Source organism: Talpa occidentalis, unplaced genomic scaffold (genome assembly GCF_014898055.3).
Source record: "Talpa occidentalis isolate TD23 unplaced genomic scaffold, MPIMG_talOcc4v2.1, whole genome shotgun sequence".
In the NCBI taxonomy this organism is placed as follows: Eukaryota; Metazoa; Chordata; class Mammalia; order Eulipotyphla; family Talpidae; genus Talpa; species Talpa occidentalis.
In genome coordinates, this window is record NW_026555331.1 from 8,561,160 (window position 1) to 8,583,650 (window position 22,491).

The following is a 22,491-nucleotide window of genomic DNA, read 5'->3' on the forward strand; positions in this document are numbered from 1 at the left end:
ATCCCTTCACCCCGGCCCCTGATCCGAGTTGCTTGTATTTGGAAAAATCACCCAAAATGCAACTAGATCATCAATTAACTGAGAGCAGTTCTTTTTGGAAGTAACGTGTCCTTTCTCTCCTGCTAATCTGTGCAAGGTGTGGAAGGCGAACGGACAAATGCTAGAGGCTGCTACAAGGTCACAGCCACCAAACACCTGGACTCAAGAAAGCCCCATCACACGGCGCAACCCTGAAACTGGAGCAAGGAAAGGGGCGCTGACTAGCATGAACAAGCCGGTCCAGGCACTGAGATCCGGACACCTGAAGTGACTGAAACCTGAACGTTCAGAAGAGGCAGAAGCGTAAATGAAGAAAACTGAGCCCACACTCTGGAGAGAGTGTGGTTTCTCTATACAGTTAATTTAACCCGGTGATGTGCATTAATCAGACACACTGCACGAGGCAGCTAGGTCCTCTTCTAAGCACCCCGCGAAGGTGATGAGGACCTGTCCTCGAAAGGAGCTGAGAGCTGATTTTGATCGTTTCTGGTCTTGATGCCTATTCTGTGGGCCCCCAGCAGGGTAGGCCAGGGGAAGGCGCTCTACTGAGTGTCTGGTCCGTGTGTTCTGTGCTTGGCGACGGGTTGGGCTTCCTTCCTCCATGGGCCTGAGATACTGAACAGTCGTTGGTATCTGGAAACAAAACCTTCCAGGCACAAAGGGGCTAATTAATTTGAAAAGTCCTTCTGTGGATTCTGGAAAGGCTCCCCCCATCCCCCACAGGTGGTTTGCTCAGACCCTCTCTGGGAAGAACCAAAGGCCACAGCAGCTCTCAGCAGCCGCCCCCTCCCCGCCCTGAAATCCCCCACGGGTGGCCTTGCACATCCTGCCTCAGTCACCTGGAGGCCATTGCCTGGGTCTGAAGCTCGTACCCCATTTAGTGTCAAGTGACCAGGGCCTCCGAGGTGGGGACAACGCCCTGTGACCCACTGTAGTCCCTGACAGACACTCTGTACATTAGTTTTGAGGCTGAAATCTGGACAGGAGCGGTTCAGGAGCAGGATGTGACTAGCAGAGGCGCTAGGGTGAAAGCCCCACTTCGAGCCTACCTGGCTCACCCTAAGGTCCTGGGAGGATGTGCCCCGTTTCCTGAATGTGGGGGTAGAGCGGTGATGAGCTCCCTGTCCCCAGCAAAACTACAAGCAGGGCCCACACAGGAACCTGGTCTGTTGGATTAGAAAGTCCCTGCTCAGGGGCCTCCCAGGGGGCCCAGGGGTAAGTCTCAGCACTGTGAAGCTACCGCCAGCCACTGTGGCCTGAGTTTGATCCTCAGGCAGGGAACTGACCCACATGGCACGGCAGACCTCTCCTGCCTCCCCCCTGCTCCCTCAGCAGTGTGCTTCAATCAGTCCGCCTGTTCTGCTCCCCACTCTGTCTCTGGTGAATCTTCTCACCACCACACCCCATGCCTGCACCTCTGGGTTCTTGTATGCATGAATATATAAAAAATAAATCTTTGAAAAAAAGAAAGAAAGAAAGTCCCTGCTCACCCTACCCACAGCCTGGGCAGAAACCCTAAGGCAAGAGGCATCACATTCCCAGGCCTGAGGCCAGGGCCTTATAAGACGACTCTCCAGGGAGCCTCTTGCTGAACCATTAACTAGACTGAGACAAAGCCGCCCCTTCTCCTCTCAGGAGGGTGTGGGGCTTCCTCATCTTTCATCCCCCAGGCTCCCCCAAGGCCCTGAGACTTAATCCCTGGGCCCCAAGGCCTGTGAGGTGAGGTGGGGTTGTGGAACAGGGGATCCATTGTCCTCTAATAAGGGCCTGGGGCTCCTTGTGCTGAGATGGGGCCTCTTAATGTCAGTCTTACCTGTTCAGCCACAGCTGTGGAAACCCCCTCCCCCAGGGGCAGACGGGGTCACGTGACTAAGGGTCTCACTTGGGGTATAAAGGTTCGGCCCCATCTTGTTCAAAGGCAGCTGCTTTCCAGAGGGACCTGCAAGGTAGGCGGCCCCTTCTCCTGATGGCGTGGGGGCAACAGAGGGAGGGAGGGGCCAGGCTGGAGGAAGGAAGGAGAGAGGGGGGACAGGTAGAGGGCTGGAAAGGAAGGGAGGAGGAGGGGACGGAGGGAGGGAGAAAGCACCGCAGAGGCTGGAGGGGACATGGGTGGAAGGAAGAAATGGAGAAAGAGAGGGAGGGAGGGAGCGTGGGAGGCTCTCCAAGGGCTCTGAGAGGTCCATGCTCCCCCAGGATGCAGCTGGAAACCCCCAGGCATTCTCAGCCCCCCTACACAGAGATGCAAAGCCAGAGACACAGCACTTGGTGGATTTACCTGGAGGAAAAGTCCACCGTGCCCCAAGTGAGGGCCCTGAAGACCAGTGGGCCAGGGACTGTCCCCAGCGCACCAGGTGCCCTGAGGTCTTCATAAAGTACCACCGTTAGGGAATTTTCTGGATGAGGCTGTTTCAGTGTTTGACTCAGCCACTCAGCACTGAAAGGTTCAGCGCCTGAGGCACTTGCCTGTCCTGCCTCCCCCAAGCCTGCCCCACAGAGAGACCTTGCTGCAGAAAGACACTCCCTCCCCTGGGTGGATTTGGTCATCAGGAGGCAGATGAAAGGGCGAGTCTCCAAACAGCACGTGCAGGCCAGCGCCAGGCCTGGGCAGCCTCAGTCCCTGGAGGACAGCGCTGCTCCACGCACCCGGCCTGGAGACCTTCTTAAGCAAATTAGGAAAAGGTGGCCCTTCCTCCAGGTGACCCAGTCTTGCTCCCAAAGTTACCTGACTAGGCCAGCAGAGGATGCTGTGTATCAGGAGCGGCCCTGCCCATTCCAGACCCCAGATCCTAAGTGCAAGTTCCCCAGACTGGGTCTCCCCCTTCAATGCTCAGGCTGATTCTCAGCTTAGCTGGTGGCCACCAGCTAGTGGCAGGCACCCCAGTGAGGGCTGGCCACTCCGAAGGGCCTCCCAAGAAAGTGTTGCCAAAAGTCAGAATACAGGTGCACAGTGAATAATGACGAGGCTTGTTCTGGAATGAACGATCAGCACTGAGCTGGGTGATGCGTGCGGAGCAGGTGGGACCGGCCTAGGTCGGCTCCTGAGCCTGGTGTGACTGTGCTGGCCCTGCCCCTGCCGTTGCTCCTCGTGGCAAGTTGCTGGACCTGTCTGAGCCTCAGTTTCCAGCCTGGGAAGCGATAGTACAAGTCCTAGGGTGTCCTTACAAGCCCGTGAGGGAGAATGTTGGGGGGCACAGAGATGATGAGGCAGAAAATGGAAGGTAGCATTTAAGGGAATAAGATCCTGGAGTTTATAACTCACTTTAATTGTGGTAAAACATGAATAACATAAAATTTGCCACTTTAATCACTTTAAGCATTTGAGGTGCCCCCCCCACCCCGCAGCATGCATGAACTCGCAGCGCTGAGCTCACGTCACCACCTTTTATCCCGCAAATTTTTCATCTTCCCCAACTGCATCTAAGTACCCCCTCAACCCCCCAACCCCCCTCCCTAAAACCTACTTTAAAAAAATGTATTAGAGCAGAGTCAAGACCATGCTGCAATAAGGTCATTTTAGCTCATCTGCATTTTAATAAAAAGATGCTTGAAAATCCAATAAACGTATTTGCAATTCCAATAAACTTCACCTCCAGCCCGTCCTCTCTGAGCACCAGGACAACCCAGGCAGCGTCTCCCTGAGTGAGCATCAAAGAGGAAAGAACAGCTTCGCTGCACTAAACGCCCCACCTCCTGCATCCCTCCAAGTGGGAATCGAGGCTTTACTGCAAGAGCCACTCTTTCTTGAGCCTCAGCGGCCCTGCGGACACTGTGGTTGTAGCTGCTAAAGTTTTCCGGTCTTTCCTCTCCATCAGGCCCGGAAGGACTGAGTCATTCAGGCCTCACAGCCACCTCTAGGGCAGGTGCTGTGATGATGAGCTGTGGATGTGGGAAGTGGGTATTTTTACCCTAAATTGTCTCTCTGAGTCTCCATGAGTCTCGTCTATAAAATGAGAGTGGGCCTTCTGGAATTCTCTCATTGTGCGAGGAGAACATAAAAAATGCTGGTTTAGCAAGTGCCTGCCTTGAACACAAGGCAGAGCCCTGGCTGGATTTCCTCCTCTATCAGCCCCCTCAGCACAATGCTGGTGCACAGTGCACCGTGCACACACAATGCCAGTGCACAGTGGACAACTGTGCCAAGCAGTCCAGTGTGCCACTGCGGTTATCTTGATCACACTGTGTCATCGTTCATACTTTGTCCTAAAATCATATCCTGAAGCAGAATAGTCTCAAGTCAGTCATCCTTTTTACATTCTGTAGGAAGTTATATTTCCAGAGAATTAAAAGTGTTCTAGCCCTTTCCAGTCTTTCATTCTTTTCTTCTCTACAAAATACTCAGTTGACTTGTTCTCTGAGAGTCAGCAGTGCCTTTTGAAGTGGAGTATTTGCTGATCTAACCCAGGTAGCTGTGGTAGGCTCCTGGGCCTTGTCCACCTCTCTTGAACCCCTAGGATTGCAAAAAATTTAAATTGCTCAAAAGCCAAGGAATAGGGAGGCTTTCAGGAGAAGTATTGTTTGCTAGCCCACTGAGACATCAAGGCCATCAAGCAATCGCCAGATTTATTCATAGACCAAGTCAAGCTGAACAAAGGTTCAAAGTCAGAGTGCTTCAGGGAAATTTGGAAAGCAGGTGCATCTTAAGGTCGGCATCATTTCAAAGTCAATGGGAAAAGTCTAACTGCAGGGCCTCCCCGGTGGCGCAGCGGTTGAGCGCTGGGTTGCGAGGTTGCCCGCAGCCTCTGCAGCGCCAGTTCTATCCCCGGCCACCGGCGAGGGTCCCACCAAAAAAATAAATAAATAAATAAATAAGTCTAACTGCAGTTAGACTGCAGCACTTGCTAACTTGCCTCCTGGCCATTAGCCTGTGAACTACTCACAGGTAAGCAGCTTCCTTGCCTTCAATTCCTGGATCCTTACAACAGGCCTGACACACAAGTGGCCACGAATACATGAGTGCATAGCGAGACCACACCGCAGCCTCAAGGGCTCAGTTGCATTTCCATTTTTCAGATTGATGCAATGACTGTCACAGAGGGAAGGTGACCTCCTCAATGTCACACTGCAGCTAGTGGCAAAGCCGGGCAACCCGCTTCTGGGGCTTTCTCTTTTTAGCACCCCTCCTTAGAGGACACAGGACGCCTCAGGTGCTGTCTTGTAAGGTGTCTGCACGCCTACTCACCCTATCTCACTGACTTCTCCCCAGGAGGCTGTTCTCCCCAGGAGGTTGGTGCCACAGTCCCATTCTCTGCCCCCTGCTATGATCCTGCTTCTCCTCATGAGCTTGCAAGTGGCCCCACATGCAGGTGAGTCATGGTGTCTACACTGCACTTCCGCTCAGTGTAGTGACAGGGGATTGACGGTGGACTAGGGTTCTAGCAGCAGTGCTGAGAGCCTTTGTGTCCTTGAAAGTCAACGAGGATCCAAGGAAGTTGGAGCCAAGAAAACAATATGGCAGCGTAATCCGCAGGCATTTCCTGTGAACAGCTGACGGCTATTTAGCATGTTTACCCCGTTGCCTAATGAGTGACAGGAATCAAACATCAGTGAGAAGCTGTAGGTTTAATTCAATCGGTATCTAGGAGCTCGTGCCATGCGGGGTGGGCGAGGAGGTGGAGGAGCAGGAGAGCAAAAGGCAAGGTGCCCAGGGAGCGACCTTCTCTCCCTTACTTGTTCAAGGGGGGGGCCCTTTGTTTTGCTGATTTCTTTGGAGTCTGTTGGCCGTGGTGACATACACAGCCCCTTTCTCTTGAAGGTGTGTCCAGTGTCAAGGGAAAGCACTTCAGTCCCACATTGTAAAGTTGAATTCTGTGCCCTACAACCTAAAGTCATCTAAGCAAGATCCTGAGATCGGGTGGTCATTCTCAGTGTACCTGGAGTCTCAGCTACAACCTGAGACTTCTGTCTCCTTCCTATTTCCTTTGCTTCGTGAATGTGCAGCTCTCAAACACCTGAAATCACGCCTTTCTTTCTTACAACTGTTTGGGCTCTGTAGTTACCTAGAGTACTAATTTAGCCAGGCATGTTCCTCCTGTTCAGGTAGACCAATGTCCTGAGGGAATCACTAGATAGTATTAATCATTTATCTTTTTTTTAAGATTTATTTATTTATGCATACAAGAACTGGGGTACAGGCCAGAGGTGTGGGGGGTGAGAGGATTCACCAGAGACAGAGTGGGGAGCGGAAGAGGCAGATCTACTGAAATACACTGCTAGTGGGGGGAGAGTAGCAGGCAAGATAGGAGAGGTCTGCTGCGCCATGTGGGTAGCTCCCTGGTGGGGGATTGAGCTAGGGCTGCAGTGGCTGTGGACAGCATCATAGATTGCATCTTAACTCCTTGCACCACCAGGGAAGCCCTGATCCTTTATCTTGACCATGACCCAAGTTAGTGGACAACACAGGGTTCACATGTCACCCAGAAGCTCGTGTGAGGTTTCAGTGGAGCCACTTCCCTTCAGAGTCAGTGTTCCTGCAGCTCCACACCCTGCATCACCCCCAGGCCTTCCCTGCAGGACACAGTGGGCCTTCCACCAACTGCTGGACTTCCGCTGGCTATTTCCTACCTCCAAAGGAGTTTTTCCTGATTATAACATTTTTGCCATGACTTGGGTCTTCGTTGCTAGTGCCACTGGGTAGCATGTCAGCCTCAACTTTTACCAAGAACTCTATTCAACTTGATCAAATTCCAAGTAAGAGTTTGACTCATCTCATTTTTTGGTGACAAAATTGTGAAATATCCTATAGATTTTCAGTCTTTTCCCTATTTTTCTCTTAAGTGAGATCTCCTTTACCCAATTTTCTAAATTTTTGCACTTATTTTCTTCATTAATTCACCTTTTCTTCTTCCAAAACAGTACATTTCCCCTTGAGTAAAAAAAGACCTTGTCGACATCCTCCCAGCTACTGCTTACACATCCTTTGACATTTTTTATTTCTCCATAAAATTGTGGTCCTTAAACACTGTTCTACACAAAGTCCTTCTTGCTTTATCTTTTCTCCCCCTTAGTACATCGGGATATTAGTGACGATGATATCTTACTATGCTAAATTGTTGCAAACATCTGCATGCTTGTCCTGAAAGATTTTATTCTTAAACACAAACACCAAGTGCTCACAAAAAGTGATAGCCTATCAGGGAAGGCACAGCTGGGGAACGATCAGAGAGCTGGGAAGCGTAGGGGATGAGGAGAGGGGACACGTCCTAAACCACAGTAGCATCCGAGAAGAGTTTGGCCAGGCCTCCAGGCAGGAGCCCTTCAGAGGAGTCCTGTGTCCCAGGAGCAGGTTCACCTACCTGCTGAGTCACTGGCTGGGAGCTGCCGCGGGGGTCTGCAAACATGACCTCCTTGTAAACACTGCCTGGGGCTGCTGCCCCTTCTTCTCTGCACCCAGAGCTGCCTCATGGCTGGGAAGGGCGGGAGTTAGCGGGTGGAGTGGTGGTCACATCTGTGTTGGGAGAGGGAGAGCTCTGAGACCTTGCACCTGCACCGTGCGCTCCCTGTACCGAGGCGCTCTCCCCTGGATGTATGCCATCGTCTCACTGACCAATGGCAGTTCCGTCCCCGCTCTCCATCGTCCTCTGCCATGTTCATGTCCTTCCAGACTGCTGGGCAAGGGGTGGGCAGAGGAAGGTAGATCTTCTGGGAAGAATAACCCATAACACTACTCATCATCACTAATAGACCTTACCCTTCCATTAACTAGAGGTGGACGTCTCCGAAATTTGCTTAACGTTTACTAGACTAGGAGTCTGTAATTCTAGGAGCCATCGCTCATTGGCTGATGGATCTGCCATTTTATGTTCATGCACTCATTAGCAGATACGATTGAACTTGAACTTCAATTTGTCATAGTCCTTGTCCTCATTAAGTTCCTAGTTTAGTAAACAGTTACTTAAACAGATCTTGGTAACATGAGGTCATAAGCACAATGAGAGAAGTGGCCGGATGTCATGGGGTCTCCAACGAGCCCAAGCTGAGGTCAGGCAGGGCTTCGTGGACTTTGAGTGGAACTGTACATTGTCAGAAGCATCTGGAATGCAGAGTCTGGGGCACAAAAATTCTGGGACACAAAGAGTCTGAAACGCAAAAAGGAGAGCACCCCGTCTGGGGCGCAGCACAAAGCAAAGGTAGGAAGGCAGGAAGTTGTCTGGTGTCAGAAGCCGTGAGCTTTCCAGCATCTCAGGAGCAAGGTAAGAGGTGGTTTTGTGGAGCCAGGTGAGTTCCAGGGCAAAGAGAGCTTGTGTGGGGGGTGGGAGAAGCTAGCGCTTCATGGAGGGAGTCTGGGTTTCATTGTCCAGAAGAGGACAACTACAGCGTGAGCTTCACTGCACTGGAGTGTGCTGGGGTGGCCCACAATAAAGCCCGGAGAGGCTGGAGCTGAATGGTCATCACCTCGGCCTTGTAACACTCTCGTTCCAGAGCAGGAAGCCATTTTATTCTGTGCATTCTGTCCTTATGTTGCCTCTCTTCTCCTCCTCTGGACTTTGTAAGTGAACTAATACAGTCTCTGGATAAACAATTTACAATTTAGGGTGACATCTTCAGTTGCTAAGAAAAATGTGTGGGCGTCAATATCCTGAAAGTTAGGGGGAGTGTGTGGGGAGCAAACATGCCTTAGGAGCGCAGCAGTGATGAGCTCATCTCCCACCCTCCAGAACAGAATTTAATTATCAGTTACACAAAGAAAATACCAGCGAGCTAATTATCAAGGAGCAGGCAAAATTTTACAATTGCTGCTGAAGTGGGCAGCAGGTATTCCTAGCTGTTGGCTGTTATGCTAATTAAATAGTTTCTGAGGTAATTATACCAAAAAGTAAAACATGCCAGAACAATTAGATGGGCTCTGTCTGTGATATGGGTTCAAATGGCACCAAACTCAGGACTCTCCCTCCTGGACTGAAGGTCTGTGTTCTGCAAGACACTGTCCACGGCGCTCAGCTGGTGAGAAGCTCCCTGCCTAGGAATCATTCCTAGGCCAGACAGGTGGTTGGCACCCAAAGCTGAGAGAGGCACCATCAGTCCATACCCTGTCCAGTGGGCCTAGAGGAAGTCCTATTCCCCAAACTCCTCTGTGTCCACCCAAATACCTTCCTTTTACCTTCAAACTGAAGTCAATCTGCACATTTATTGTGTTCAGGCAAATGTTGAGTCAAGAGCTTAAATTGGGAAGATTTTACCAAAAATTTAGATTTCAAAACAATTTTCAAATATCTGAATTGTGGGACTTTGTCCCCAAGATCTGGAGCTGAATGACAGCTGCCCCTCTCATTGTTGCCTGTCTCTCTAGTTCTCCACAGTCCCCACTGTTCCCTATTGCTTCCCATCCCATCATGGTAAATTAAACCCCTTTCAAAAAAAAAAAAAAAACAAATAACTTAAAAATGTATACTAAGAAATAATACTACAGGCAAGGTGTGGCTTCCAGACTACCAACTTCAAAATCAGTGGGGGAATTTATTAGAATGTCTATTTCTGAGTCCCACTGTGGAGCTGCTAGATCACACTGGAGCAGGGCACAGCAATCAGAATGCGGACAAGCCTGCCTCCCAGATGAGTTTGATGCTGATATTCTGGGAGAAAACCCCATCCTCGACTAGTAACTCCTTAGGGAATTGGATCGTTACCATGTCTGTCCTTATTTTCTCTAACCTTTCATCTCACGAAACCCCAAACAAGCATGTACTTTAAGTTAAAACTTATGCTTCATGTGCAACAAAAATTCTGGATCAGTTCCCCAAGTTCTCTTTCCCCAATCAGAAGGCCATTCTTTTTTTTTTTTTAATATAAGAACTGGGGTGCAGGCCAGAGGTGTGGAGGGTCAGAGGATTCACCAGAGTAAGAGTGGGGAGCAGAACAGGCGGATCTACTGAAACACACTGCTGAGGGGAGCAGCAGGCAAGACACGAGAGGTCTGCTGCGCCATGTGGGTCAGATCCCTGGCTGTGGATCTCACTCAGGCTGTAGCAGTGATAGTGCTGAGTCTTAACCCCTAGGCCACCAGGGAGGCCTCTGAAGGCCACTCTTAAGGCCAGCCAGCACGAAACACTGGGCCTATCTCAGCCATTCCTTTATTTTCTTCAAGAGCCACCACAGAGGCCTGGAGCAGAGCAGTCACAAGATAAATATGCCTAGAAATGGATTTATGTGCCTCTCGTTGCCTTCCTTGCTGCCACTTCCCAGCCTTAGCTCAGTAATGAACAGTGGCTAACCCTGTTCTCTTTCTCAATTATAGGGGGTCACCCTCTGGACACCCCACACCTTCCACGGGAACTACTGCCAGGACTCTCAAAAGATATCAGTAAGGACTCTTTGAACTTTTCTTCAGAGACAAAGCTGGGTAGAAAGTTGTCCAGGACATTGGCAGAGAAAATTGCCCCTCTGAATGTGCCCTAGAGTCACTGGTATGGAGTTTGTAGGTACAAAAACCTTTCCCTCACAGTTCCCCCTGAAGCCTGACCCACCATTGGCCTCTCCTTTGAGACAAAGTACTAAAAACTCCCATCAGAGGACAAAGGTCAGGTGGAGGGGGAAGCCAGGAGAAGGAAGTAGAAGGACTGAGCGAGGGTCCCATGGCGACTGGATTCCAGCTTCAAACTGAGCTCAGACCTTTCTAGAAGGCAGGACGAAAAGAGACAGCTGTGGTGAGAAGGAAGATCCATAATTGTTTCTTTTTTTTAAAGATTTATTTATTTATGCATACAAGAACTGGGGTACAGGCCAGAGGTGGTGGGGGTGGTTAGAGGACTCACCATAGACAGAGTGGGGAACAGAACAGGCAGGTGTACTGAAACACACTGCTGAGGGGAGCAGCAGGCGAGCCAGGAGAGGTCTGCTGCGCCATGTGGGTTGCTCCCTGGCCGGGGATTGAACTCATACTGCAGAAGCTGCGGACAGCCCCACAGGCCGTGTCTTAACCCCTTGCACCACAAGGGAGGCCCCATAATCATTTCTTGAGGAAGAGCAAGTTTTCCTGGTGACAGTGTAGAAGTTGCTCAGGTGCGTCCCTGTAGGGGGATCATTGAAGAACATCACCCATAGGAGGAGAGGGTCTGTTCCTGACCTTTTGGAGAATCAACCGGACCTGGTTGGGTCAAGGCAACCAAATTATTTGTGCATGAGCTCATGAAAGCAAAGTGATCAGTTCCACCCTGCCCCAAATGACACAACTTCCATGGGAAATGCAGTACCCCCCTCCCGGTGGTCTTCTTCAAGCAGATGTTTAGACTCTCGGGCCACACCTGGCACTTGGAAGGGCCGAGGTCGGGAAGCACAGAGGGCCAGCAAGCCATGGGCACCAGGTCTCTTCGGCAAGAGCAGCCCGTTGGTTACTTAGAGTCTGTCACTTTGAGTCTGTCTCTACCAGTCCAGACACAAGTCACCAACCAGGGGTCATTTTTTTTAAAAAACATTCAACAATTCTATCTAGTAACATACTTCCCAGGTTAGCAGATCAGGCTTCCACGGCAACTGATGTTACTAGAAAATTAGCCCAGGGTCAAATCCACCTTTTGAGAAAAAGGATCCAAATGATTACTCTTACCCCACAGAGCAGAAGGCGAAACTTCATGCTTTCTAATTTGTTTTCTTTTTTTTAAGATTTGTTTTATTTATTTATGCATACAAGAGCTGGGGTGCAGGCCACAGGGTGAGGGTGGGGGTGAGAAGATTCACCAAAGACAGAGTGGGGAACAGAACAGGCAGATCTACTGAAACGCACTGCTGAGGGGAGCAGTGGGGAGACAGGAGGGGTCTGCTGCGCCATGTGGGTCAGCTTCCTGGTCGGGGATCGAACTCATGTCATAGTGTCTGCCGATAGCTTGATAGCGCTGAGACTTAACCCCTGCACCACCAGGGAGGCCCTAATTTGTTTTCTTTTTTTCCTCTTAGACATCACATTCTTTAATGGGGTGTTTAAAAATGTGGAAAGTGTGGCTGAAATTTTTGGTAAGTTAAATCTGAGGTTGGGTTTACCCACCAGTTGTGTCAGGATTGGAGTGTGTATGGGATGCTACCAGGGTACAAATGACCAGGGACTTGAACTCTGCCCTCTGAGCTCCACAGCCTCCTGGGCAAGCTCTGACAACGTGACCCGGTTCCTGAGGGCGTGGAGGGCAGGATGCCCCTGGGCTGCCAGGTGGCTGCATGGATCTCACTACTTCAGCCCCAGCCACACCTGGCTATGACCAGTACGCCACCCCCATTTCACAGGCGAGGGGCCTACGAGAGCTCAGTGACTTGTCCAAGGCCACAGCTCCACGGAAAATTTCTCCTCTGAGCCCAGAGCTTAGTCTCCTTACATCAAAGTAATTTTACTTTTTTCTTCCCAATTAATAAACATACCTGAGCCCTAAGAATTTCAGTGTGTCAAGGCACCTGGTGTCACTGTCACCTGCAGGACACCAAGGCGACTCCCAGCTTTGATTATGAAAAGTACCTGACAGATAAGCCTGACATGAGCAAAAAGACGCGTGAGCTCCTGGACTCCACAGCGCTAAGCCTATGGCGGCTCTAAAAACGTGTACATGATGACATGTGGGAGTCCTGGAAGTTTTCCCATGAAAATGCATTTGAGAGAAACACGCACACATACGCGGAAAGCAAAGAGTGACGTTTCTGCATAGAACCATTTCTTCATTTTTCTGACTAGACTCTATGGAGACAAAATTTGGGAAAGGGAGTGTGAACGTGGCAGGAAGGAGGCAGAAGAGCAGTCGTGTGGAACCGCTCATCCCAAACAACTCTTAACCTCCCGTGCCCCCTCCTGGGGTCCTGCACATTTGAGCCAGCGTGGTGGGGTCACCCCCTGAGCATGCCACTGTCCTCCAGTTAGAAGGCAGCGTGTGGAGAGCAGCGAGTCAGTGTAAAAACTGGCCCTTGGCCTCTTGCCAATTTTTTTCGCCAAAGCATATTTGTTTCGGGCAAGTCATCATCCTGGCAAATACCTTGGCTCTGTCTCAGACCTTCAGTTTTTTACCTGTGAAATGGAGGTTGCTAGAAGAGCGCCTGCCTGGCAGGATTAGCATGATGAGATAATAGACCGAGTGAATTCTTTCTAAAGCATCGCTGACTTTGTCAATAGTAACTGTTGTGCTATTTAAAGCCTATGGAGCAGTTTCTGGAATATAGTAAGTGCTCAAAATTTCCGAGTGTTGAACCCCCTCCCTTCCTGCACTGGTTTTACTTCGCTAGTATTGGGACTGCATCATTTATAAGCCCTTCATCAAATTAGTATGATATAAATAATAAAGATCTATAAATATTTTACAGAAGTGTCTGACAGCACCAGGACAGGTGCAGTAGCTCAACACAGTTGGCAAAGACCCAGCAGGTCCATTCCATCCTGCTCCACTGCTCACTGGGCATATTGGTTTGTTAGCTTTAAACCAGGGCCTCATGGTTACAAGGTGGCTGCTGCAGTTCCAGGCAGCATATCCTCACCCACATTCAAAAGAGAAAGAAAAAATCTTTCAGAAGATTTTTATGTCAGAAGAAAAAATCTTCTGACATAACAGTAGACCCTCTGCAAATGCTTTGCCTCCTTGGCATCAACCTCTGTGCTCCCTGAAACTCTGTTTCTCTTTCTTGCACTTTCCACACATGAGAGTATGGGAACACAACTGGTTTCCTGCTCCACTCAAGACCCTCTCGCGAAGGTCTCCCCATATCATTTCTTTATAAGGAAATAAGTATTTCCCCAAAGCCTCTAGTAGATGCCCCCTTAAGTTGCTTTGATCAGACCTGGATCACATGCTCAGCCCTAGGTCAACCACTGTAAGGGGAGCTTGGGGTTACCATGGCCCACTGAGAATAACCAGGGAGCATCCCCAAGACGTGGGGCAAAGGCTCACCTTCCTTGAGCACATTTATGTTTTTTTTTTAAGATTTATTTATTATGCATACTAGAGTTGAGGTACAGGCCAAAGGTGCAGGGGGTGAGAGGATTCACCAGAGACAGAGTGGGGAGCTGAACAGGCAGATCCACTGAAATACACTGCTGAGGGGAGCAGCGGGAGAGACAGGAGAGGTCTCCTGTGCCATGTCGGTCAGCTCCCTGGCCGTCCGGGGATCGAACTCGTGCTGCAGTGGCTGGCGATAGCTTGAAAATGCTGAGACTTTAACTCCTATGCCACCAGGGAGGCCTCCACATTTCTGTTTGTTAATAAGAAGGGAGAGGTAGCTGTTGGGTAGGTGTCCAACGGGGGGCATGACCTAGACACTTGCCACCTTCAACTGTCCAGAACTGTCCTTAGTGATGGTAAACGAACTGGTGAAGTGCCATCACCCCGAGGTATAGGAGTCCTGGAATGGGGGCTCCCTCCTCACCAGTAAGCCCCCATGCTCACCCTGCTCCCCCTCTGCACAGAATGCCTGGGCTCCCATTTCACCTGGCTGCAGGCTGTCTTCACCAACTTCCCTGCTCTGCTCCAGTTTGTGAACGGTATGCAGTGTGTGGCTGGTCTCTGCCCCCGGGACTTTGAAGACTACGGCTGTGCCTGCAGGTTTGAGATGGAAGGGCTGCCCGTGGATGAGTCTGACAGGTGAGCAAGGGTGACAGGTGAGCCCGCAGAGGCCTGGCTTCCACGTGGGCAGAGCGTGGACACAGCTGCGCTGAGGACGTGCCACCATGGGGTGACTGCTTTCCCCAGCGCTCAGCTGCCGTGCAATCTGCAGGCTGTTCGTGTTCAGAGGGGTTATCAAGATCTGTGTGACATCCACGCCACAGTTTAGTTCTAGTGTTTCTCAAATTTTGGGTCATCCATATCAGAATGACCCAGATGCTCACAGAACACAGATGCCAGGGTCCCGCTGAGTGTTGTGAATCAGACCCCTGCCAGGGACTACCCAGAGACAAAACCATCATGGGTTGCCCGCTTGTCTCCTAACCCTGACCGAAACTGTCGCCCTAATCCTTCCCCTCACCCACAGCTGCTGCTTCCAGCACCGACAGTGCCATGAAGAGGCTGCCGAGCTGGGCTGCCTCCAAGACCCCGCCAAGCTCAGCACAGACATCAACTGCATCAGCAAGAGGGTCACGTGTGGTGAGCACCTGCAGGTGTCCTGGGGTGGGGCTGCAGGAGAGGGGCTGAGAAGTGACAGTTCAGAAACCCCAGATCCAGATGAAGCCCAGGGGTCGCTTCCGAGGGGTTGTCGTCATCACTGGCAACACCATCGGCTCTGCTAAGACCACAGTCAGGTCTGCGCACCTGTACCTGGCCCAGAGTAGATGCCCAGTAAATGCTTTTTTGAATTGAAACAGAAGTTGGTCAACAGATTGTTGGATTTGTGATGTTACACTTGTAGCAACCCTGCGAGCTTGGGGCCTAAGCTGCTCTCTATGCACTGTGTGAGGTTGGGGTAATTTTGTACCTCCTCCAAACCTCAGCATGGAGAGGAGAGAATCTCCTTCAGAGCTTGGCGATGAAAACATAATCAAACAATGATTACATGAAAATGATGTTACATTAATTCAGTGTGATCAATGGTTAGGGCAGACTGGCCATCCTGGGACTCAGCGGTGGAGCAGCAATGGATGAACATGGCGGTGGTTATTGCTTCTTGTAAGAAGCAGACACATGTAGGTCCAACCTCAGCACCCCACGTACCAGCCAGGCGACTCCTGGAACTTTATTTCATGTCTCTGGGTAACCTTGGCACAAAAGCACACCAGGCAAAGGCACAGAGGGCCGAGGGCAGGAACGCTGGCACCACCCAAGCCGTCCATTCTCAGAGCCTGCTCTGTGTGCCCAGCCTGATACTCGGCAATGCTGATCTCCCCAAAATCCAGATTAGATGGGGGTCCCCATGTACAGTTTACAGGCAAAGAGAGGAAAGAGCAGAGAGAAATTAAATTCCCAGCATCATGTAGCTGCTAAGTGGCAGAGCCAGAGTTTGAACCAAATCTACTGACTCCAAAGCCCAGATCACGTGGCTCGGGAGGCACAGGAAAGGCTTGGGGCGAATCACTGAGTGAGGACACAGAGCTCGGAAAACACAATTCCCTCACTCGCTCGTTGATTTGCTCGACGGACACAGGCTGAGCACCTGCACCGAGGCAAACGCCACAACACTCCGGGTGTTGGGGATATCCTGACCTTCTAGAGTTTCTTCATGGTTCTCAAACACTAAAAATATCAGAAACACATGAGGCCGTGTACTACACAATGACAGGTGCTGTTGGGGAAAATAAATCAACGAGGAGACATGGAGGGGGTGTGGGGTGGGCAGTGAAAGGGCGAAAAGCCTCCTGAGAAGATGACAGCTGAGTCAAGACTGAGGGAATTTGGGGAGCAGCCTGTGACTCCCAAAGATCCGCGTAGACAGAGGACACTCCGGGTGGATGGGCCTAAACCTCGAGTGTCTGATGTGTTGGAGAAATCAGGGGCCTGTCAATTAGAAACGGGGCGATGAGGGAGGGGGGCAGGGGAGACCTCAGAAGGAACGGAGTGGGGACAGCAGTTCTTACATTGAGCTGGGGAGTTGTTGGAAGGTCGTGGACAGACAGACAGACAGGGGTTTACCTGAATTCTGAAAGAATTTTTCTGGCTCCTCGTTGAGACTAGACTGGGAGACAAGTTAGGGGACAGTGACAAACACTGGACAAGAGGTGAGGGGCTTGGCCCAGGAAGTGGTGTGGAGATGGGGAGACGTGTCAGACTGGAAAGCTCTTGGGAGCAGCGCCCAGGATGACCCGTGCTTGGGTGTGGGTGGAGAGACAGGAGTAGGCGGCCCCCCCGGACAGGGACACCCCTCAAGAGATGGAGGTGACGTGAGTGAGATGAAGAAGCCGCCAGAGAAGCGGGGTCTGGAGGGTGCATCAGCTCTTAGGACGCAGGTGAGAGCTTGCGCCCACGCTGTTCTTGCTCAGAGTCCAAGGACGCTTGTGGGCGCCGTCTCTGCGCCTGTGACAAGGCCGCCCTGCAGTGCCTGGCTCGGTCGCATGTCAACTCCTCCCTGAACCTCCTGGACACCTCCTTCTGTCTGCCTCAGCCGCCAGGTAAGACGAACTGGCCCTGCGTCTGCTCGGGGTTGGCAGTCTCTTCAGATGCCAAGTCCAGAACCTTCTCACGCACCCCAAACCCACTGCTCTGAACAGACTATCCAATGTGTTTTCTTCTCAGAGACAACCAGCGGGATCGAGCTGACGACACTCCTGCCCCGAGGTGGGCCTCCAGGGAGGGGCTTTTACTGGGACCCCAGGGGCTGACACAGCCACAAGCTGCTTCACAAAAGTTACACGTGTGGAGAGAAGTGTGGCTGTGTGGGTGTCAGGGAGTGTAGTCACGGTGACTCAGCCGCACAGCCAGCTCCACTCTCGGGGCCGGTTGACCCAACACTGTCAGGGGCACCTGACATTGAGGAGCCGCTTCACGGGGCCAGTGAGCCAGGGCCTGGGTGCCAGGTCTTCTGATGAAGCCAACTCGAAGGCCTCCCTGCACCGGTGCAGCTCTGCCCCCTGCTGTGTGACGGGGGTGGATTTGGTCCTTTTAGGAGGGCGCTGCAAGTCTCTCCTTTCTCCCTCTGTGGTCAGAGCCTGGGCTGCGGTGCCCGGGCAGGGTCGCAGCCCCAGGGAGCCAGGCCCTGCACAGTTGGGTGAACTCCTAGCCACTGAGGCCTCCCAGCAGGCACCCTGCTTCCTTCTTCCTCTCCCCTCTTGCCTCCGCCACGCAGCATCCAAAAGGGAGGCTGTTTTCTGTGTCTCCTCAGGCCAGGAAGCCCCCTCACAGGTGTCCGCTGAGCTAAGCAGGTGTTACCTGCTCTACAACAGGCATCTGATGGAGAAAGAGAGAGCTGGGGTCACGCCTGTCATTCCTGCCTCAGCAGCGTCCCCACAGCTGTGCCCTCTCAACAGGGGGCGCCTGGGGTGGGAAGTGCAAGGTGCCCCTCGGCCAGCCTCCTCCTTCCTGGGGCTGGGGCTCCTCCTCAGCACTGGTCCTGCAGCGTTTGTTAAAGAGGGTGCTGATGTGGGGGTGTGTGGTGTGGGCGTGTGTGGGGGTATGAGTGTGCATGTTTGGGTGTGGCTGTGAGCCTATGTGGGTGTGTGGGTGTGTGTACACTTGTGAGACGGGGGTGCCTGCACTTTTCCCATCTCTTGGTGCCTTCTGAGACCAGCCTTCCCTTTTCTCTGCCATCCTGCCTCCTCACGGAGCAGAAGTCTTCTCAAACCAGGTCTCACACGCCACAGTCACAATCTGTGGGGTTTGCAGTCCTGTCATGGCCTCCAGCCTGTGTCTGACAGTGCCCACATGCGCCCCAGAACCCAGCACTGGCAGGAGTCCCTCCGAGTCCTTGCTGAGCACCCCTGCTTTCTGGGAGGTTTAGGTGAGGCCGGGACCCCTGAGACAGAGTGGACAGTTGCTCTCTGGCTCCTTCCCCCGAGGTCAGCTGCACCCGCCCCCTGCGTGTTGACACCGTGATCTCAGTCATTGCTTGAGGGTCTCTCTCTTTCCAGTGGTTCCCGTGGAGCCCACAGACGCCAGCCTGACGGCCCTCTCAGGAGAAGGTGAGCGCCAGGGGACTGATGTGTAGCCAGATACCTGCCCTCTGATGGCACCGACTGCCGACTGGCTGGCGTCAGTTCCCCAGAAATGACCCTGGCCTGGGCTTGCGGCAGAACCACCTCATGTGCACTCCGGAGTCTCTGCTCGCTCTTCTTGGCCCTGAACCTCTTCCCTGCATGCTCGGCTTCCCCTCACACTCCTAAGTCCACCTGTTAGAACTGTCAGGTAAAATGCAGGACCCCCATCCCAACCGACCAGTTGAATTTCAGATGAGCAACAAATAGCTTTTTGAGTATAAATATGTCCCGGACTCTGCACGGGGCATTCTTTTAAAAAAAAAAATGATTTATTTTATTTATGTACACAAGAGCTAGGGTGTAGGCCAGAGGTGTGGGGGGTGGTGGTGAGAGAATTCACCAGAGACAGAGCGGGGAGCAGAACAGGCGGATCTACTGAAATACATTGCTGAGGGGAGCAGCTGGCGTGGCAGGAAGGGTCTGCTGCACCATGTGGGTCAGCTCCCTGGCCAGGTATTGAACTCGTGCTGCAGTGACTGTGGACAGCTTCATAGTGCTGAGACTTAGCCCCTTGCTTCACCAGGGAGGACCCTGCATGGGGTATTCTTAGACTAAAAAGTTACTTATTATTCCTCACACCCGAATTTTCCCTGGACAGCCTGTATCTTTATCATTAAGTCTGTGCCCTTAATGATGCACCAGGCCCGCTGGATGTGTGTTAATTTCTCTACTGCTGCTGTGAGCACAGAGATGGGCCTGGTGGGACAGCTCACCCATGACCATCCAGTTCCAGGCAGCTCATTTCCAACCTGCCATGGGGTCCAGGAGGAGAGAAGTCCCAGGCAGAGCAGAGCCGGCCATGTGCCATGCCCCAGTCCAGAGTGGTGGTCGGCCGCCACATCCACGCTGGAATGAGGATAAGCTGCAAAGTTCACCGTCCCACCAGCCAATTGCAAAATAAGCCCAGATTGGTATATTTCCATTTCCTTCAGCCAGAGCCCTCACCACCTTGTGGCAGGACCCCAGGAACATGCAAAGGAAATAAAGCTCCTCCAAGAGTGTGGAGTGTGGCTGGAGCGTGTGGACACACACCTTTGCCCACGCCCACTCACATCCGTGACCTGACGGTGCACACACTTGCCCTCCAGGTCAGTTTCTGGTCTCTTTGCCTGAAAGCAGGACTGACACTAGCCTTGTCCACTGAATTGGAGTCTCACTGGACATCGACGTTCAGACATATTGGCAAAGGCCTTCTCTTTGGTCCCTCAGCCCCAAACCTGTGTCATTTGCTGGTGACCCCTGCCGGGTCCAGGCGCTGAGCTGGCTGAGAACTGAAGTTGGGCTGTTTCTTTTCACAGTGGCCATAGAGACCAGCCCTGACCGACTGACCACACTGTCCAGGACAAGTAAGCCAAGGGGCCTTTGGAGCAGAGCTTGGAATTCCATGGGAAATGGCATCTAAATATGTGTGCTCAGTTCTGGCGACCACTTACAACAGGGCCTGCAGGAACCGTCCGACCCATTCTGCAGGTTCCGTAGGAAACAGGTTCTGGGGGGTTCAAAGTCCAGCTCATCCAGCAAGTGACCTGGGCTGGTCACTCTCCGTGACCTCAGGCTGAGAACTGGTTTTCTTTCCATTATACAATTTGCTCATGAAAAATAACCCCTTTTCTAAAAACACTTAGGTCGAGACACTATCAGAATTGACTTAGCCGCTTACTTTGTTCTGTGCTGACTAACCACGGCTGCTTTACCAGCGGGTGTAAATAGCTGGTAATAACTCCTAGTAATTGCCGAGAATGAGCAAGCAGCCAGCAATCCCTTGGTGAGCAGCAGCCATGTTGAGGACCTCAGTGTGCTGCCTGTCCCTGAGCCCCTCCTGGCCTCTGGGTCATTCCTCCCTGGTCCTAGGAGACCCCGCCTCCCCCCATTTAGCAGACACAAGACAAGCGCTGAGCAGCAATTGGCTGGAGCAGGTGAGGGAGGGCGGGGGTTGGGGAGGATGGTTTGGTATTTCTTTAGTCCTGCTTCTATGCAGTTTGCCTCTGAGGAGAATCCCCTGCCCAGCTTAGAACTGTCCAGAGTCTCAATTTGTGTCACATCAGTGTACCTGAAACCCTGATTTTCACTTAACACCATCATAACCTTGACCTTTGATACACTGAATTAAGGCAGCTCCTTATGGAAAGCATCCCGGGGCTGCCCTATCCAGCGCTCTGTGGTGGAGCCAGAAGTGAAATCTGGGGTGCTTAGGAGGTCAGCTTCAGCCACATGGCCTGGGCTGGCTTCCCTCTACCTCCTGGCTCCCTGATCTTGAGCAAGCAATTTAGCTTTTCTCTGCGTTGCTTTCCTCATCTCTAAGCAAGGCTGAGTATGGCACTAACCAAGGGGTTCTATGAAGACGCATGCTGAGTGCTGTTTCTGCCACGTAGTGAGTTTTCGTCCATTCTGGCTTGTAAGCCACAGACATTTATTTCTCTTGGTCTTGGAGGCTGGAAGTCCAAAATCAGGGAACCAGCATGGTCGAGCCTAGTTTCTGTTCCTGGCTCCCAGGAGGCTGTCTTTTCCCTACAACCTCACGTGACGAGACGGGGAGGGGTGCTCTTCTAAGGACACTACTCCTGTTTCAGGGAGAGCTGCACCTCCGGACCTAGTCACTTCCCAGAGCCCCAGCCCCTCACACCAGCCTATTGGATGTTAGGGTTACTATGAATTTTGTAGGACACAAATATTCACTCTGCAGCACGACAGGAACTTAATAACTGTCCAACAACATCAGACTCATGTAAAGAAACCAAGGCTCAGCAGCCTTCCTAGAGGCACGGAGCAGTCCACTGGAATCACAGTTCTGCTGCCTCATTATTCCCTGTGCAAAAAAAAAAAAAGTGATATTCTTTTATTTTTTATTCTTTTCAAATTCTAAAGAGGTTGACTATCCCAAAGTGCCTGGGCAAGCCCCCTGCCTCCAGCCTGGGGCGTTGCAGGTGTGTCCACCTGCAGGTCAGGACTGGGGGGCTCCTCAGGTCTCAGCTGTGACCCTCCCTTTCCAGTCCTCCCAGAGTGGCCAGCGGGTCGGGCGGGGTGGACACTCACTCTGTCTCACTTCTCTTGGGGGCAGGACCGAGCCAAGACAGGGAGGATGTGGGAGCCGCCAAGGCCACACCAGCACCAGGTAAGCTCCCTTGGCTTCCCCTGCTTTTTATGGGTCCCCTAGATTTGGATGAGATCAGGTGTGTGAGGGATGGAAGAATTCACTGGAGCCTTCTCGCGCTGACCCCCGCCACCCTGCCAAAAGCAGAGAAACGACACTGAAAGACAGTTCCATTAGTGGGGAAAATGGAAATTTTCCTGCTGAAGAGAGGCACTTAGAGAAACAAGGAAGCTATATTTAGTTTCTTATTTAAATCGTCTAAACTCCACATCATAAAGACAGCCACTTTGACTATCTGAAGACTTTTTTTCTCGTCTTCACTTCCCGCCCACTTACCAAAACACATCCATGACCAGAAACGTGCATTTAGGTTACTAGGCAGCCACGGCCTGTTGCCCGAGCTGGGTCACTTAATTAGACGGCAGAATATTCTCCTGACCTTACGTACTTTTCTGTAACATAACTTTTAGTGACTCTGCCTCGTTCTTTGCAGGGAAGCCTGTAATTTATTGAACCTGTTATTTATGATCTTTGCTGTTAGAAATGATAGCGATGCGCTTTCTTCATGCCCATCCACTCTGATTAATCAGCCAGGCTAGATGCTTAGAACTTGAATTTCTGGGTATGAGGTGCAGTCATTGCGGGGGGGCCCTCAATATGTTGTTGCCAAGTTATCCCAGAGAATAATGGAAGCAGTTGACACATTTCCATAGCAGAAAGCAAGAAAACAAAAGCCTCTGTTCATTATAATAGGGGAAAAAAAAGCAGCCACTTTCCCTTCTCTCCC

The 22,491-nt window shown here is 51.7% G+C and overlaps 1 protein-coding gene across 1 annotated transcript in view; it reads left to right on the top strand.

Annotated features, from left to right (window-relative positions):
* Positions 1-1,952: 1,952 nt before the first annotated feature.
* OC90 (otoconin 90) overlaps positions 1,953-22,491 on the top strand; it is a 28,545-nt gene continuing 8,006 nt past the window's right edge. Inside the window, exons 1-11 of the mRNA XM_037514092.2 lie at positions 1,953-1,985; positions 5,243-5,342; positions 10,271-10,336; positions 11,926-11,982; positions 14,402-14,576; positions 14,965-15,077; positions 16,904-17,032; positions 17,157-17,198; positions 18,488-18,538; positions 19,912-19,959; positions 21,672-21,725. Of these exons, the coding sequence (XP_037369989.1) occupies positions 5,297-5,342; positions 10,271-10,336; positions 11,926-11,982; positions 14,402-14,576; positions 14,965-15,077; positions 16,904-17,032; positions 17,157-17,198; positions 18,488-18,538; positions 19,912-19,959; positions 21,672-21,725 (781 nt within the window). The 5' untranslated portion in view covers positions 1,953-1,985; positions 5,243-5,296. The remainder of the gene's footprint in view (positions 1,986-5,242; positions 5,343-10,270; positions 10,337-11,925; positions 11,983-14,401; positions 14,577-14,964; positions 15,078-16,903; positions 17,033-17,156; positions 17,199-18,487; positions 18,539-19,911; positions 19,960-21,671; positions 21,726-22,491) is intronic.